At 38.5% G+C, this 19,065-nt stretch overlaps 1 protein-coding gene across 13 annotated transcripts in view; it reads right to left on the bottom strand.

Annotated features, from left to right (window-relative positions):
• The window catches only part of TCERG1 (transcription elongation regulator 1), a 65,469-nt gene extending 55,917 nt beyond the window's left edge, over window positions 1-9,552 (bottom strand). For 7 of the 13 annotated variants that reach the window (XR_188901.5, XR_011646826.1, XM_004476581.4 and 4 more), the window contains exons 1-4: window positions 9,448-9,552; window positions 6,731-6,956; window positions 3,412-3,564; window positions 1,921-2,314 (exon numbers count right to left, since the gene is read on the bottom strand). Coding sequence is in view for 11 of the 13 variants with exons in the window: in XM_004476581.4 (XP_004476638.1) it covers window positions 1,921-2,314; window positions 3,412-3,564; window positions 6,731-6,956; window positions 9,448-9,506 (832 nt within the window). In the remaining 2 variants the exon portion in view is untranslated. The remainder of the gene's footprint in view (window positions 1-1,920; window positions 2,315-3,411; window positions 3,565-6,730; window positions 6,957-9,447) is intronic. The other 6 variants (XM_004476583.3, XM_004476585.4, XM_004476584.4 and 3 more) reach the window with 1 other exon arrangement.
• Between the last annotated feature and the right edge of the window lie 9,513 nt (window positions 9,553-19,065).

Raw genomic sequence — 19,065 nt, 5'->3', positions numbered from 1 at the left:
ACATTAGAAAGACAACACCAAAACTGATACTTAAAAAGTAGTAAAAAGCACATGAACATGATTTTATTATTTTGTTCGTAGAATAAAGGCCTCCTAATCAGTAGAGGACAGTGCAAAAAATGGCAATCAGGATTTCTGAACAGAATACAGCTGATAAAGAAAGCTAGCCATGGGCCTATCCAGACCATTTTGATACAGAAATGGACAAAGTATCTGACTTCCAATCATTCTCTAAAACAAAATGAAGATTACTACTCTCCTTCCAAAAAAGGGAACAGAACATAAGGAAGAAAGAGCATCCTTGAAGAAATGTGTTGCTTTTATTAAACTCTTTCTCCTATGACTATCATAGGAACCCCATAAAAATAGCCAATTTTCTACCTTGCCACACACACAGATTTTGGAAGCACTAAGCCTATAAAAAGGCAGAGACTCTCAGCCAGTTAGCTAGTAACACTTCCATATCACAATTCCCCTTAACTACAAAAGAAAGCCAACCTATAAAGCATTATTTGCGTTTTCCTATTTAGCACATTTTCCCCTGAATTGTCTAAAAATTATGATGCAGTCTTTCTCAAAAAGCCCTTCATGTTACACTGACTTTACTTCTTCAGTTACTTCTTATATCAATAAAATGAATTCAAATTTAAATCTACTATGATTATATTACCCCCATAAACATATTTTTCACAGGACAATAACATTTACACAATAAAAAGCTCAAGCTTCCAAAACAAAGTAACCAAAAATACCCAACTCACACCTATTTACTCTTATCTTACCCAGGTAGCAAAATAATCCAAATTATATCACCCTCTAAGGACAACTATCTTAAGAGCAGAATCAAAGCAAATAATCAAATCTATAAAAATTACTTAAATATTTTTAGGCTCTGTCTCAGCCTGTAGAATAAGTAGTTATACATATATACAAAAAAAGAAAAAAAAAGGCAAAAAAGAAGAATGGCAATCACTTGAGCAAATAAATAAACTATTCTCTCTTTAACCCTGAAATCTGCTGTTAACTGACTCTCATTCACCCTTTTAGCCTCTATGACTTTATACTTGAAAATTCTCTTGCCTTTCTGTGTCTTTCTTAACTCCCCATCTTATCTGTCTGCATCCCACTCGAGGCCCTATTTACACCTAAACAAAATTATTGAAAAGTTCTAGTAAGTCTCCCTGACTTCAACACAATCCACAAAACCAGCACCAGAAATAAACTTCCAAAGCACTGCATTTATACAGGCTCCCTAATGCCTGCTTCACCGATTTGCCTGGTTCTGGTCACACACTTATTCAATCTATTAACCACTAACTACTGCCTCCAAAGAGTTTCCTACTAACAATTTCATAAATTACATTTTTCTTCTCATCTCTTGACCTTTTTGCATGCTGTTCCTCCTACCTAAAAGACCGTTTCTCATTTGTTGGCTTATTCAACTCCTACCCTACATCCTCCATCATAAACAATCTCAATGCCCATGCAGTCCACCTCACTCATTCTCTCCCTTTTTTGAATATCTTTTCTTTTCACTATAATTCTGCACTACTACCCTCTGATTGCTTCACTTACATTATTCTTGTCTCCTCAGTTAGAAAAACCGGAAGCACTTTAAGGTAGAGGCTAAGTCTTATACTTATTTTCCAAATCCCACAACACCCAGCCACATTACTATGGGCCAATGTAAACAGCTAATTCTGCAATCCCCCAATTTAGTTCCATCAACTGCAACTAGGCAAATATGTTCTACAAATGCAAATTTCTGTTCTCCTCTAGCCCAAAAGTCTTACATGTCAAAAATATATTTAAATAACATCAAGTACAACACCAAGAACTCAAGAAATCACTATGGAATGAAATCCCTACCTATTCATTCCTCCAGCCCCTAAGTGAAAACACAAGCTGGCTGGTACTCACTTGATACTGTCTGCGAAACTGAAGTGGCGGTCGTTGTGGTAGAAGTGGTAGAGGATGGGGTTGATGATGATGTTGAAGTGGATACTGCAGGAGCTGGGCTACTAGTCGTAGGGGTGGAAGGTCCTACTGCTTGTGCTTGTACTTGTACTTGGGCCTGGGCCTGGGCCTGAGCCTGAGCCTGAGCCTGGGCTTGGGCTTGAGCTTGTGCCTGGGCCTGGGCCTGTGCTTGAGCTTGTGCCTGAGCCTGAGCTTGCGCCTGGGCCTGGGCTTGGGCCTGGGCCTGAACCTGCGCTTGGGCTGCAAGCATAGGTGTCAGTTCTGACTGCTGAATAACCTTAACTCCATCTGGCTTGGTCCATGCAGATTCACGTGTCCGAGCATTATAATAATAAACCTACAGAAAAGGCAAAGCATTGATATTATAGGATATCACTATCAATAAAAACAATAAGAACTCTAATTTATCTCAAAAGGCATTTTTTTAAAAAAAACACCTAGAAAAGAGACAATATATCAAAATTGGCTATTCGTATATAGGGGACTATAGGTAAATTTGCCTTCTTTTTCCTAATTTCCTATAAATGAAAACATCACACTTTTAACACACTCAGAAAAAGGAACACCAATGTTATATTTTGTGCAGAAAAGATATAAAATAACAGGCCTGAGACTGCTAGCAAAGGCCTGCCGGCAAAGTTGGCTCTTGGCTGGTGTCTGAGAACGTGGTTTTGGGGAGAGTAACCACCATTCCCTAACTGATAAGAATGACTCACTAAGCCTAAACTGTTTATACAAACAATGTGGTTTATACTGAACATCATTTTTCCTTTTGGAAGTCCAGAGTTTTGGTGCATGCTAGGCAGTGGGTTCCTATGTGACCAGACTCCAAAGAGAACACTCGATTCCTAAGCTCAGGCTTCATACAATTTCACAATTCCACGCGGGAATTAAGCATATCCCGTGTGAGTACACACAGAGAGAGCTCTTGGGAACTTCTGCCTGGTTTTCTCCAGACCTCACCCAATGCACCTTTTTCCTTCACTAATTTTGCTTTGTATCCTTTCACTGTAATGAATCCTATCCTGAATATGACTGACTAAATTCTTACTCTACTGAATCCTGCTAGCAAATCAAGAGACCCCTGACATATATTTAAAATACATACTTCCAAATCACAGGTAAATGTATGTTAGCACTCTAGAAATCCTTAGGTCACTACAAAAGTCCAATAATCCAGCCAGCCTTTCCTGGAGTTCTATCTTATCCCTTGTCATAGGCTCATTCTTTCACTTTCTTTTTCTATTAGAGAAATCATGGGTTTATAGAACAATCATGCATAAAATATAGGATTCCCACACAGCTTATTATTAAATACATTATAGTTTCATTCTTAATTGGCAAAGATGCTGTCATGTGTTTTAATCTGCCAGTACTCTAATGTTTACTCTTTTGTCACCAAGGAGATAACTTAAAATATTTTTTATAATTTACCTTCCCATCGGGAGTTTTATTTTCAACCCATATCTCCTCTGTAGGAGGCAGTGCTGGAGTACCAGGAGCAGTGACTGGAGGCATTCCTGGTGGAAACATCATACCAGGAGGCGGAGGCATGGTTCCCATGGGTGGAGGCATGAAGGGTGGTCTCTGTTAATTCACAAGAACAGTAAATCACTTGTATTTATCTGAAATACATATAAATTTTAACTGAATTCTACCCAAAAGTAAAGCAGTATAAGAGAAACCATAATTTTATAGTCTGTACAAATACATTCATTTAGGTTGTGTAAAAAAACATTTTTCTGTAACAAAAATTATTACTAAACAAACTGGAAAGAAATGCATCAAAGTACTAATAATAGCCATCTCTGGGTTATAGCATTATGGTTGAGTTTTCCTTTTTCTTTATACTTTATCTGCATTTTTCATACATTCATATGTAGTTCATCTATTCCTTTTAAAAGAAAAAAACACTTTTTATATTCTTTTGAGGACTAAACTAGCCAATGTTCAAAAAACATTAAGGCCTATTTTAGTCCAGCAAAAAAATTTTAGTTAACAGACAGAACTTGGTCTTTAACATCTTACGAATCATAGAAACAAATACAACCTTTTTGAAAGCCTTGGTCCAAGGAAAGGACATTAACACCAGACACAAGGATGCCTCCTTGGCTCACCAACAAGACCTAACAACCTGCATAGTAAGGAATTTGGCCTCCAAAGAGGTCCAGTCTTTGTCCTGCTTCCTGGGAAGGTAAATTCTACATCCTTGGAAATTCCCATGACAGAAAAGTCTTTGTTATTCATGATAGGCCCAGGAACACACCAGATATTTCAAATGCTAAGGAGATGACAAATCAAATGCTAAGGCTAGAGACAGAATTCAACCACGTGACAGAATTCAATCAAGCCTATATAATAAAACTCCATATAAACTTTGGACACTCAAAACTTAGGTGAGCTTCCCACCAACGATAAGGTATATCATGCAGGAGGGTGACACATTCTGACTTCATGTGGAGGTAACATGGAAGCTTGTGTCTGAGACCGTCCCCAACCTCACCATATGTGTCTCGTCATTTGGCTTATTTTATCCTTCTAGAAAAAAACTATAATCGTAAGTATAGCAGCACTTTCAGTGAGTTCTGTGAGTCATTCTAGCAAATTACCGAATCTGAGGAGGTAATGGGAACTGCAGAATTTGTAGCCAGCTGGTCAGAAGTGTGGGTGGCCTGGGTCCCCAACCTTGCAACTGGCGTCTGAAGGGCAGTCTCACAGAGTCTGGCCTAACTCTGGGTAGGTACAGTCAGAATTGAACTGACTTGCTGTTGGAAGTGTTTAAAGTTATTGCAGTCATTTGCAGGTGGTGTCATAAGCTACTGAACTTTTTATACAACCATAAGAGAAACATTATTTTACAAAATAAGACATCAACAACCAAAACAGAAAACTCAGATATACCTAACCCTTTATTCTCTTTTCTTATAAGGAAAAAATGTTTTAGCTAGGAACTTTTTCATCTATTTTTTTATTTTGTTTTTATTTTTTGTTGTTTTTCTTTCTTTTCTTATTTAGTTTTTTGCAGTTTATTTTTTATTTTTTTAAATTTTCATCATTTTTAACATAATAATGTAGCTCAAAGACATGAGCATCAATTAAGTTTAAAAAATATATTGAAAAAGTTACACGTTACTTTCAATGGGAATTTTTTTAATATCCAAGAGCCATTATCATTTCAATCTGAAATGTCCTTGTCATTCTTAAATGACTGCTGACACAACCAAAACCCTGAACCAAACAATTCAACTGTCACCACTGAATCTTACTTACTAAAGCACAAAAGTGATCTGATATTTTTAAAATAGATTTGAACAGGGATTTAAAAAGATTTCCTCTATAATGTACAAGCAACATGAAAGTTCAATTATCCAAAGCACCTTACTCTGGAGAATGGAACTTACACTAAATTAATTATGTGAAACTACAATTCATTTTCCTAAAAATGGTTTCTTTCCCACACTTCATTTTTTTTTAACTCAGTTTAGCTTCTTTCAATCATCAGCACATGGACTCATTCTGTAAAATATCCACCCCAAATATGTCTCATGTACTCCTAGCTTGAAATCACTTGTATTTAATGTAAATATCATACAATTATCCATCAAGAACAAGAAAAGCATTAGACACATCAAAAGTATCCCATTACAACACTTGATATATTTCAATTTGTTACTTTAGTTCATTGCATTTTATAATATTTTCTATTAAAATGATGTAGGTTTAACTCTTAATGACACAGATGAGAACAAACTCACATGTAATAAGCCATACCAGTCAGTAGGTCAAGAGCTATTTCTTTTTCTAATCTTGGAGAAAATCTAAAACATTGTCTAAAAGAAGGGGTATTCACTACTGGTAAGGCAGTAAATTAATGTTAAAACTTTTGTCTCTTCCAAACATACAACTCTATCTAAACAGAGTTAACATAACTGAAATAGCACAGCACATCATTACCTTTCTCTTTTAGTATAGTTAATTCTTGACTATACAAGCTAATCGACAGGATATTTGGTTTCAGAATTGCACAACTAGGAAAATATCAAGATACTCAAACAAAAAGAATACAATCCCAGAAGTAGACATTCGAGAGTTCATATCTTCATGACCTCATTTTTAGGCAACAGGCAAGTCTAGACACCTTAGATACCTAAAAGTTTCAACACTGGGAAAGTTTTTAAATAAATCCCATAATAAATCATTTTCTAAAGTAGCAGGATAACTTATCGGTTTTTGTTTTTGTTTTCCCCCAAGAGAGGGAAAAAAACAAATAATGTGCCTAAAAAAAATGTAAATGTGTTTGTTTTCACTTTCCAGGTTCTATCCTAGGCATCATTTCTGGGAGAAGAGCTACTCAGGAATATATACATATGTATTTTTATTTGTTGGCAACATACATCATTAAAAATAATTTTCTTTCACCCTACCTTAAGATTTCAAACTTCATTTCCCATAAAGATGACCAATTATTAAAGACAATTGTAAAAGACTAAATAAAGGAGGTCATAACTACCCTATTCAATCCTAATTTTATATATATATATTTTTTACTACCATCTAAATATCTGGTCTGAATTTCTATACTAATTACCACTACCACTGCTTTGGAACCAACACATTAATACATGGCTGTTCTCTTTAGATTCCATTTTCTTATAAATCGGAATTATTTCAGAACACGAGTTTTTAAGGCAAAAGCCATATATAGTATCAATGCTGATGCCAACAAAGAAATGACAACCTCTACATTCTTTACCTGGAGATGTGGTGGGCCCATAGGTGGAGGAATCCCTCCTGGAGGAGGCATTGGTGGCATATTAGGATCAAAAGGAGGACGTCCAAAGGGGGGCCGAGGTGGTGGAGGAGGGCCTCGCATCATACCAAAAGGTGGAGGAGGTCGCATGAGAGGTGGTGGGCCTCGCATTACTGCATTTGGTGGAGGAGCAGGGCCTCGGAACCTTAAGGCCTGCTGTTGAGCCATCCTGTGTGGGAAAGCAATGAATAATTTTTTTTTTCCTCAGAATTATAAGACTGTAGCTATTGAGTTCTAATAACACGGAATTTAAAAGGCCCTTAAGAGCAAGTGGAGTTGGAAAATCACCACTTTGTAACTATCATGGTAAAAACTGGATCAGAAAGAATGAAAAAACGGATGCTACATCTAGGAGGGAATTTTGAGCAGAAGAGTATTTGGATGGTCTTAAAATGCCTCCTTCTACACAGTGTTTTCGTTCTAGGAAGGAGGAAGAAAACACTATATTAATTTAATGGAGATATTGGGCAACACCTTTACTGGATAATCAAAAATTAGTATCATCTTAAACAGGAAAATTACGATGAATTTAACTTACTGATGATAGTTAACAGTAATACTGTAGTATTTCTGCAGCAATGGCAAAAAAGACATATCAATTCTAAGGGACAACAATGGGGGGGCATAAGGATTTTTCCTTTCGGCGTTTCGAAAACATTCTAAAATTGAGGCGATAGCAGCACAATTCTGTGATAAAAATGAAAGCCACCAAGTGCACACTTTGAAAGGATTGTACAAAGCATAGGAGTGTATAAACACAGTGCATGCTGTGGTGGAAGACGGACTGTGGCTAACAGAACAAACACGTGAACGTTCTCTCATGAACTTTAACAAACATATAATACTAATACAGTGGGTTAATAATCTGGTACGTTGGGGGAAAAATACACCAAACATAAGATATGGGCTACAGTTAGTATTAACATTTTGACAATGCTCTTTCATAATTTATAAGAAATTTTCTACAACAATGCAAGGTGTTGGTGGTGGGGTGATGTACGGGAGCCCTGTACAAGATACACGTTTGTTTTGTTAAGTTCACAGCTTTTACTATACACTTATTGCTTATGTACGTTTACGTATGGATGACATATTTCAAAAAAAGTTTTTAAATGGAAGAAAATATTAGTATCATTTAAGAAGGATAAGTAGACACTGGGTACCTAATGGACACAATATCACCTATGCAGCATTCTGGCCAAGAACATAAAACCTTGATCTAATAAAGATAAAACACAGAGTGAAGAATGTTCTATATAAAAAAAGAAGGGAAGGGTTGTATTCTTCAGAAACGTCAATGTCATAAATGACAAAAGCAAGCTGTGGAAATGTTCCAGATGAAAGGAAGCTAAAGAGCTACAACTCAATACTAACTCTAGACTGGCTCTGGTACTGGAGGGAGTAAATGCTATACAGGACATTATCAACTGACAACAGTAGAATAAGGATTTTATTGTGAGTGTAACAATCAAGAATCTAAAAGAAACCATTTTCTCCTGAAACTGTTATCTAGTTCCTTAAACAACTTACTTTTAAATAAGTTCTAGAAAATATTACAGGATCCTCATAACCTACACAGCTCTTTCAATTTTCAAATGCTGACAATGGTGCAATTCAGAATGGGAATTCAACAACTGAAATGACATTTACTGCCATTTAGAAAAAACATATATCAAATGTAAATAAAGCATAAGACCTGTTTTTTCCTCAAAAATCACTTAAGGATTTTTCCAGGACATTTTTACTTTATCAACTTCTAATGAAAAATTCCATAAGCACTGAAGTCCTAGGGGAAGAAAGGTAACTGCACTCCTTAGGGCAAGGCATGTATAGTAGAATAGAACACCTATCAAGATCGCGGGCTCTGAAGCCTGATTGCCTGCGTTCAAGCCACTTCCTGAAGCAGCAACTCCACCTTTACGACCTTGTTCTACTGACTCAACCTCTATGTGGCTCAGTTTCCTCGCCTGCAAGATAGCCAAGTAACTGAACTGAAAGTGACTCGGGTCAGCGGCCTGCAAAATGACAATAACAAATACTCCAAAGGGTTGTTGTGGGTATTAAATGAGACAAACCTATAACTAGCACATAGAAGCACCTAACGATTGCTGTAATCGTATTCACAATCACGGGGTAACAGCGAATAAAAAGAGGAAAGAAAGGAAGAAAGCCACCCGATGTTAAGAAAGGCAACGGATGTGCGGGACGAAGAAAAAGGGCAAATGTGGGGATACAAACGGCCGCGAGGGCGTGGAGAAGGCTGAGCCACATGTGGCGAGAGGTCGAGGGGCGTCGAAAAGGGAAAATGGGCCCGCGGGCGAGAGTGGCTAGGAAACAGGCTGAGGACCGCTGAGGCGAAAGCGGCACGCGGCAGCGGCGGGGCCCCGAGGCTGAAGGCCAAGCCGCGAGTCGCGACGGGCGTAGGGGCCCCTCGAAAGCAGCAGTGAGCACCCGAAAAACGCGAAGGAGCCGGGGCCCTGCCCCCGGCCCGATTCTCTCATTCAAGCCACCTTCCCCTTACCCCTTTTCTAACCCCCATGCGGTCCTGGACCCTAGCCGCCACGGCCCCGCGGCCCACTCTTCGTCCGGACTGCAGCGCGGCAGGCCCAGTTCCGAGGACTCCAGCGCAACGAAATATAAAAAATAGCAGCGCCCCTTACCTGAGTTCCCCCGGGTTGAATCTCTCACCGTCCCCCCCGTCCCCGCCACGCTCCGCCATTACAGAAAGCCGCGATCATCCACCCGCCGGTCCGGCGTTCCCTATTGGCTGGGAGAACCGTCAATCCCGTGCGAGAGAGGCGGAGGTAGCGGAGATCTACAAAATGATTGGGGAAAGTGTCCATCAATCCTAGAGGTGGGAACGGGATCCTCCTTCCTATTGGGTAGAGGACCCGCCGACTTTGAAAGCGGTATAGAGACAGCCCCTTGATTGGTCGCGCGGAGGCTTTATGGGAAATGCGACGGTAGCAACGAGGAACTGCCTGCGCCCTCTCGCGGTAAGCAAACCTAAGTCCTCCCACGTACTTCCTGGCCTGGGCTAGCCACGTGTCTGCCAACTTCCAGGAGAGCCAATTATGGAGCCATATTGGTCGCCCGTAGCTTAGGCCGGGACCATTTTCACTTGCGTCAGCCAATCAAAAATCGGCGGGTGTGGCGCCTAAGCCAATCACAGAGCTGCTGGAGAAATGAGCAGTTTCCCGGCTTTACCGTAACAGGGCTCTTAAAGTCACCACCCGGTTATCTTCATTAAATAATATATTATTAACTACAAGAACATCTCCCAAATTATAGTAAGTAATTAGTTACAAGGTCACGTATGTTATAAGTTTCTACATTAAGATACGTGAACTGCAGAAGGCAAGGCCCTACACAACTTAAAAGTTTAAAGCATCACTCTTTGAATCTCAAAATTTTATTACTTATTTTTTTCAAGTTTATTTTTTTAAGCCTCACAAAACACTAAAGAATAAGAGTCTGAGTATCAAAGAAGTAATTTGCACAAGGTCACACAGCACTAAATGACAGAGCCTGATCTTAACCCCAGGGCAGTCTGATAGCAAAATCACCCTCTTAAACACCATGATCCAAAAGAAATGAAAACGTATGTCCACATAAGTACTTGTATGTGAGTGTTCATAGCAGCATTATCCATGAAACCCCAAAGGTGGAAACTCAAATGCCCATCAACTGATAATGGATAAACAAATGGTGGTATATCCATACAATGGAATAATATCCAGCCATAAAAAAGACTGGAATACTTATACATGCTATGACAATGATAAACCTTGAAAACATTATGCTAAATGAAAGAAGCCAAAACAAAAGGCCAAATATTGTATAATTCCATTAACATGAAATGTCCAGAAAAGGGAAATCTATAGAGATAAAAAGTAGAATGGGGTTGCCAGGGCCTGGGGGTGGGGGAGGAGTGAAGAATGGGGAGTGACTGCTGATAGGGTTGGGGTTCTTTTGGGGATGAAAATACACCTAAATTAGATAGGGTAATAATTACACAACCTTGTGAATTCAGTAAAACCACTAAGTGTACACTTCAAAAGGGTGAATTTTATATGTAGGTTATTTTTCAATTAAAAATATTAAACACCTCAATTTTTTTAAAAAGTACTGACTGAATTCTAGTTAAATATTCAAAATCAGCTGACTGTAATAATAGGTCATAATGGCTGAATTCAGAGTTCTTAGCATAATTGGAGAAGTATGGGAAGGTTAAAATTCCAGTAAAGATATGACACTTGACAAACTGGAGTCTAAGAGAGGTGGGGCTAGATCCTTTTCTCAACCTCAGCATGCATCCCAAGTCCTGGGCAACTGCTTTGAAAATAATACTGGTATAACTGCCTCATTACAAACCAGTCCCGACTGCTGATATGGATACCTTATAGAAACTATAGAAACCAAATCACTGCCATCTGTAAACTGTTAGACAACAATGAATAGAAGAAACTCCTTGCAGATATATAAGAGTTTTATATGATGTTTTTATCTTATTTAGATTGATATATATTAAGATATTTACATCTTATATTTATGGAATAAGTGCTGTACACATGTGTGTATATATATATATTTGATAATCATATATTTATATATGACTAGTGTTTCATTGCTATGTTTTATTCACATAAACATGTCCTTGAAATTCAGGTATTTTGTGCTCTGTTGTTGTAGAAAATATACTGCAAATATCTAACCTGAGGTGTATCTATACAGCTATTCTCACATTGTTGAATGTGAGGAAAAATTAGAGACTCAGGACATCTTTTTTTTCAGTCAATTAATTTTTTAAATCAATTTGATCAGTACATATTACTAAAGCATACAATCCATCTAAAGTGTACAATCAATGGTATTTGGTATAATCACATAGTTGTGCATTTATCACTTTAATGATTATTAGAGTATTTACATTTTTCCAATAATAATAATAGACAAAAAAACAGACAAACTCTACCCCTTAATAATCACCTCTCAGTCTCTAATAATCTTCCATTAAGGGTTAAAAAAAAAAAAGGAAATATACTAAGTGAAAGCAACTAGACAAAAGGTACTACATATTGTTTGGTTCCATCTGTACAAAATATAAATACAAATAAATTAGAACAACAGAAACAATAGCAGCTATGTATGGCAGGGGAAACATAAAGAGATCAAGGCATCTCTTAAGAAAACAAATGAATCAATACCAGCTAATTGTCAAAGTATGATCACTCTTAGGATATTGATAATGTACAGAGCTGTAAAGAGCAGAAAAGCAAATGCCATCATTGCCCAATTGACCCCAAAAATTAGTATATTAGAGTTTAAGCAACATTTTTGGCTTAGGACCAATTGATATGATCAGGGCTCTAAGCCTGCCATCGCTCTTTAAAAGCAGCTCTTGAGATGTATTATCCCCATTTTACATATGGAGAAAATGAGGCTCAGAGAGGTTACATGACTGGTTTGAGGTGACAGTCACACAGCTAAGAGGTGAAGCCAGAATTCAAGCACAAGTGTGTCTCACACCAAAAACAGTTGAAGACTGCTAAATCTTGAGTCTCGCCCAAACCAGAAAGATAGCATGGTTAATGTATTGTTTGTTCCTCTCTCCTCTAGAATGTAAATACTTTTAAAAGACCACCTACTGGGCCCTATTTTGGAATTTGTTTTCCTGAATGTGATAGAGTTGGACTCAGATGTGATCTCTCTACACATGCCTCTTCTGTCACTTTTACTGAGCCCGTGGTTGGCACCGGGGTTGGTGTATGCTCAGGAGACTTGAATCTCTGGACTGACTGTATACCAACTGGCCCCCGCGCCTCAGCAGAGTTGCAGCACCTACTCTTCAGTTTGTTGGACATGCCCATGTTGGCTAACAGGGAGATGGGGATGGTCAACCACCACATCAGGGAACCGAGAGAGTCTACAACAGCAAACAGAATTCCATCCATCAGCCATGTGGGATCTAAGCCCCTCTTAAGTTAGAGGCAGAGTGGGCTCTACAGCTGTATTACTGGTGGGCAGCTATATTAGTTCTTTATGGAAATACTGATCTTTGAAGCATTTAAAGACGTCTCAGAAATGGACAGTACCTGGCTGGATATACCTGCTAACTATCTCCCAGTCAGTATGTATAGAAGCTGCTGATAGGCTTTGGAATAAATGAGATCAAGATTCTAGGCCAGGCTTTACCAACTACTGGCTCTGTGATCTTGGTCAAGTAACTTCACTTCTCATAGCCCCAGCTCCGTTTTTGGAAAATAATGGGTTGCTATGAGGGTTTATAATCTATTTACCAGGTGACAAATAGTAAACAGTCAATAAATAATATTTGTTAACTCTGTTAATTTGTGGCATTTTGCTAGCTAGCTCTTTACCTAATAGGTCAAAATCAAGATAATTACCAGCTTCTTGGACATGTATGTGTGAAGACAATGAGCTATCAGCCAAGAAACTAGAACTGTATACACAATATTACTCTGAATAGGAAATGCCATTCTCTATCAAAATACTGGGTCAAAGCATAAAATAATAATAGTAGCTTATATTTGTTGAGCTCTTAATATGCCAAGTATGTTATATAAGCATCTCATTCAATAAGTAACATTTATTGAGAATTTCCTAATTGCAAGACACTGTTTTAAGCTTTGACTGTATTAACACATTTGAACCTTTACAAAAACCCTATGGGCTAAGCAAAGTTATTATTCCTGTTTTACAGATAACAAAGGCACAGAGAAATTAAACAATAATTTTTAACAATAATCACACAGCCAGCAAGTGGCAAAGCTGGAATGCAAACCTAGGCTGGCAGGTAACAGAGTTCACATTCATGACCACTATGCTCTAACCCCAAACAGCAATTAGAGTATAAAGTCTCCCCAAACTACTACTCCCCAAAGAGAAATCTCAAGGCTGTGCACAATACTTTTCCAGATTTTCCATCTCAATTGCACCTACCTTCTAACTACTACTTCATTGGCATATGACCTAACTGTGGAATTTAGAAAAGGGGTTCTCACTTTCCATCTCCTAATCTCTTTTGGATCTCAGGATTGTGAGAGACCCAGAAATCATTGGTTGTATATTCGACCATGGTGTTGTATTGGCATATGGACTGTCTGAATGGGCTCAGGACTCTGAGAATTCAGAGCAGTTGTAAATGCATCTTCACAAATAAACAGAGGCTGAAGATACGTCCTCAGCAGCTTACAAGTGTTGAGAAGAGCAAATGGGAGAGCATTTGCATTCTGCCCACACCATCCCCCATGCACACACATATTTTATATCTATAGAGATCAAATGATTTATTGAATCATGTTGCAGAAATCTGTTATAGTCAAGACATATTTTGGTTGCAAAGAAAAGAACTAACACAACTGAAATGAGTATTGGAGAGGAAACTGAGAAATCATGAAATCTTTGAATAGGAAGAGGCCCTGTGCAGAGACTTTACAGGGACTGGGAAGTTGCCAGGACCCAAGGAGCTTCTCTCCCTGTTCCTTTCTTCTCAGGTGCCACCATGCCTCTCCTCTCTGTTATCTTTGCCCATTTTCTCTAGTCTCCTCTTTCTGCAAACTTACTTCTTCCTCTTACTCTTTCTTCACTATGGATATTAAGGCAACACCAGACTCAACTCACTTACTAGTGTTCCAGCTCCCAACATCAACAGCCCTGCTGTCAAGTCTCTGGTTATCTATAGGTTCAAATACTTCAGGGAGAAAACAAGATGTGATGTTGACTAGCCAGCTTTTTAGCTGGTATGAGCCGTATGTCCATCCCTGTACCCATTTTGCATAACCAGAGAAGGTCATGGAGTAGTGCTGACCTTTTCAGAGTCTGAGCTGAAAAAGGCAATGGCATTTGTTTTCCATAAATACCCTAAGATGATTTTGCTCTTCCTTCAGATTTACTTTCTTTTTCCTTAAATTATCTTTTTTTTAAAGATACAGAGATAACACAAAATGTTACATTAAAAAATATAAGAGGTTCCCATATACACCACTCCCCACACACACACCCACTCCTCCCACATCAACAACTTCTTTCATTAACGTGATACATTCATTGCATTGAGTACATTTTGGAGTATTACTACACAGCATGGATCATAGTTTATGTTGTAGTTTACACTCTTTCCCAGTCCATTCAGTGGGTAATGGCAGGATATATAATGTCCTGCATCTGTCCCTGCAATATCATTCAGGACAACTCCAAATCCTGAAAATGCGCCAATATCGCACCTCTTTTTCCCTCTCCCTGCCTTCAGCAACTGCCGTGGCCACTGTCTCCACATCAATGATACAATTTCTTCTATTGCTACGGTCATAATAATTCTATAGTAGAATATCAGTAAGTCCACTCTAAACCATATTTTATTCCTCCATCCTGAGGACCCTGGGATGGCAGTGTCCACTCCACCCCTAAATCGAGAGGAGGCTGAGATCCCACATGGCTGATGGATGAAATTCTGCTTGCAGCTGTAGACTCTCTTGATTCCCTGATATGGTGGTTGACCATCCTCACCTCCTTGTTAGCCTTGTTACCTAGGTAAGTCCAATGAACCTGAGGGCAGGTGTTGCAACTCTGCTGAAGCTCAGGGCACAGCTGGCACATGGAGAGTCCACAGATTCAAGTCTCCTGAGCATACACCAAACCCCAGCACCAACCACAGCTCAGTAAAAGTGACAGAAGAGGCATGTGTAGAAAGGTCATATCTGAGACCCCCCTCAGGAGCAAAAATTCCAAAGTAGGGCCCATTGGCAAGGCCCTGAACTCCAGAGCCATCTGCCATGACCGTAGGACCCCCAGATTAACTTTCACTCTTGCCTCTCTCTAGTCCATTCTGAGACATACAAAGTTAAGCTTTTAAAACTTCCCTTACTTAAATCCTTTCATTGGCTTCTCATTTCCCTTAGACTAAAGGACATAGTTTGATATAGTCTGTGTAGCCCTCAAAATCTATGTCATCCCCATCTCTACAACTTCATCTTTCCTCATTTCTCTCTAAGTCCCAATCACATATAAGCTTTTAAAATATATATATACTATCACATACAATTTCCTTCGGTTCCTCGAAGCTACCCATTCTTCTCACCACAGGTACTTATTTCATGCCTTTTCCCTCAGCTTGTAAGGCTCTTACTGCCCTCATTCATCCAAAAACCCTTTCCTATCTAAATTATTTATCTTTAACTGAATAACAAATCACTTCTATATTATCAGCTTAAAGCAATGAAATTTATTACCTCACAGTTTACATGGGTCAGGAATCCAGGTGTGGCTTAACTGGTGCCTCTAGTTCAAGGTCTCATGAAGTTGCAATCAAGCTGTCAGTCAGGGCTGAAGACTCAACTGGGGTTGAAGGATCTGCTTCCAGGTTCATTCCCATGGTTGTTGGCAAGCAGCAGTTCCTCCTCATTTGTTGGACTGAGGAAATCTGTTCCTTATCTTGCTACATGGGCCTCTCCATAAGGACAATCACAACATGGCAGTTTGTTTCTCCCAGTGGGAGAAATCTGAGATAGAGAATGCCCAAGACAGAAGCCACAGACTTTTTATAACCTAAATATGGCAGTGAAATTCTATACTTCTCCCATATTCTGCTGATAAGAAGCAAATCATTAAGTCCAGCCCATGCTCAAGAGGAGGGGAGGATGACAGAAGGACTAAAACTAGGAGGGAGGGATGATTAGGGACCATGTTAACAGCTCTCCGCCATGCTATTTTTTTTCAGAGAGGAAACTTGGTTTTCCCCAGCACCCGTTTAAATAGTTTACCCTATGATAGTCTGTTCCTATAGCAACCTACATTAACTGGTAACACTCCAATCACTTACTACATATGTAATATTCATTGAGCATTAATGTTTAATGTATGTATGTATATGTATGTCATTTTACATATTCTATTTTACTTCTTTCCCTGTCCACTGACTTCATTGTTTTGTTTTGTTTTGTTTTGTTTGTTTATTTATAATTTGACCTTCACTGTTATCCTGTGAAGCAGGTAACCATTATTCTGAGGTTTCCAGGATATTGCTTTTTTTTCCCTCCCTCGCCCCATGTTGTTTGTGCTCCCTGTCTGCTCATCTTTTTTTTTGGAGGGGAGGTACTGGGAACCGAACCTGGGACTCCCATGTGGGAGAGAGGCACCCAATCACTTGAGCCACTTCCACTCCTTGCTTGTTGTGTCTCTCATCATGTTTCCTCATTATATCTGCTTGTAGCTTCATCTTCTTGTGTCAGCTCGCCACACCAGCCCATTACATCAGCTTACTGTCTTGCTCATCTTCTCTAGGAGGCACTGGGAACCAAACCTGGGACCTCCCATATGGTAGGCAGGTACCAAATTGCTTGAGCCACTTCCCAACTTCATTGTTTTTAATGCCAAAGTATTTTAAAGTTAAATTACAGGCATCATAACATTCTACCTCTAAATAGAAACTGTTCTACATAGAAAAAAAAAATACATTTTCACATCTAACAAAATGAACAGTACTACCAAGTCCATATTCAAACTTCCCCAACTGTCCCCAATATCTCCTTTCCTGCTGGTTTGGACAACGCAGGACCCAATTTAGAACCATGCAATGCATCTGGTTGTTAAGTCCCTTAAGTCACTTTTAACCTGGAACAGTTCCTTTTAACATGACACTGCCTTACTAAAGACACCAGGCCAGGCTCACTTTCTGGCTCTCTCTGATTGCCTCCTCTAACCCATGTCACTCCTGTAAGAGGGAAGTTAGATCTGAAAACTTGCTCAGATTTAAACATTTTTATCAAGAGGTAATGCTTTGTATTTCAACTGCATTACATCAAAAGACATATGAATATGTAGCTGTCCCACTCTTAATGATGCTAAGATTGACACTGGGTTAAGTTGATGAAAATCAGACCTTCCATCATAATCAGAATACTATCTGCATGATGTTATTTTGGCTCCAGTTCACTATCAATAGGGTGACGATCATCCCAGCTGTGACACTTGAGACTAAAAAGGGGTACTATTAATAATTACACTTGGACAACAGTCATAAATCAGAACCATCTCAGGCAAAATGAGGTAAATGTCCACCCTATCTATCAACCATTAACCTAATGGCCTAATGGTTTTATCCTTTCCTGAATCAATACTTTGCTTCAGGGTGGCAAAATAATGATTTTCTAATTATATGATACCTTCCACATTTATTGGATGGCATTCTCCTGTAAATTAGAGATTTCCTTCACAATGGAGGCTATTTAGTTACCCTAAAATACAGTTTCTATTTAAAAGGTGATAAATGTTTAATTCTTTCCCTTTATTTATTGGTTTCCACAGTAAAAAGATGATTTGATTGCCATCTCAACTGGGGACAATCGAGTTATCTGGCTTCCCCTTTTTTTGAGTATTGTTATGGATTCATGGGTTTTTAATAGATTCAATATGTTTCAATCAACTAAAATCAGTAATCATTTTGATGCTCACATTTCTATGCATTACCCATTTACTCTTCACAACAACCATCTAAGTAAGGTCTCACTGTTATCTCCTTATTATATATGAAGAAACTGAGGCTTAGACAAGTTATGTAACTAAAAACTAAGGAACTAAGAGGTAACTAGGGCCACACAGATAGCAACTTCATTGTCCACCTTCTCAATCAGATTATAAACTCCAAGAAAGTAGGGAATGCATTATTTTTAATCCCTCTTTCCCCTGAATGTAGTTCAGTGTCAATCAGCAAATAAGTGAATAAGTAAATTTATTGATTATCATTTCTAGTTGACAGCAAAAACATTCTAATAAACACTGAAAGGTTTCAGATTAAATAATGTAATATCTGGGGTTAGATTCAAAATAAACCATTGCAAGGGTGGGGAAAGAGTATAAAGTGGGGCAAGGATATTATGGATGAAACAAGGTCTGCTACTACACCTTGATAATTGTTGAAGCTGGATGATGGGTAGATGAGGGTTTATAATACCAGACTCACTACTACTTCATACTTAAAATTTTCCATTAATAAAGAAAATATTCTAAGCCCTTGAAACATTAAAATTTAGAGAACTGCATAAATATATTTAAAGTGATATACAACAAACTGTAGCTGCTTACATTATTAGTATGTCTGAGAATAGATAAGAAAGTAAAAGTGAATTCATGACATCAGCTATCCAACACAAGCTAAATAAGATATGTAAAGAATAGGAGCATCCTCATAAAGGAGATTAAGAGAAAAGAAATCTCATGCTTGACTTTTTGTTGGAAAGGGGCCAGCAGTGGTTTGTGTG

Source organism: Dasypus novemcinctus, chromosome 2 (genome assembly GCF_030445035.2).
Source record: "Dasypus novemcinctus isolate mDasNov1 chromosome 2, mDasNov1.1.hap2, whole genome shotgun sequence".
Lineage (NCBI taxonomy): Eukaryota > Metazoa > Chordata > Mammalia > Cingulata > Dasypodidae > Dasypus > Dasypus novemcinctus.
Note: the sequence above shows the minus strand (reverse complement) of the source record. Positions and strands in the feature narration are given on the sequence as shown.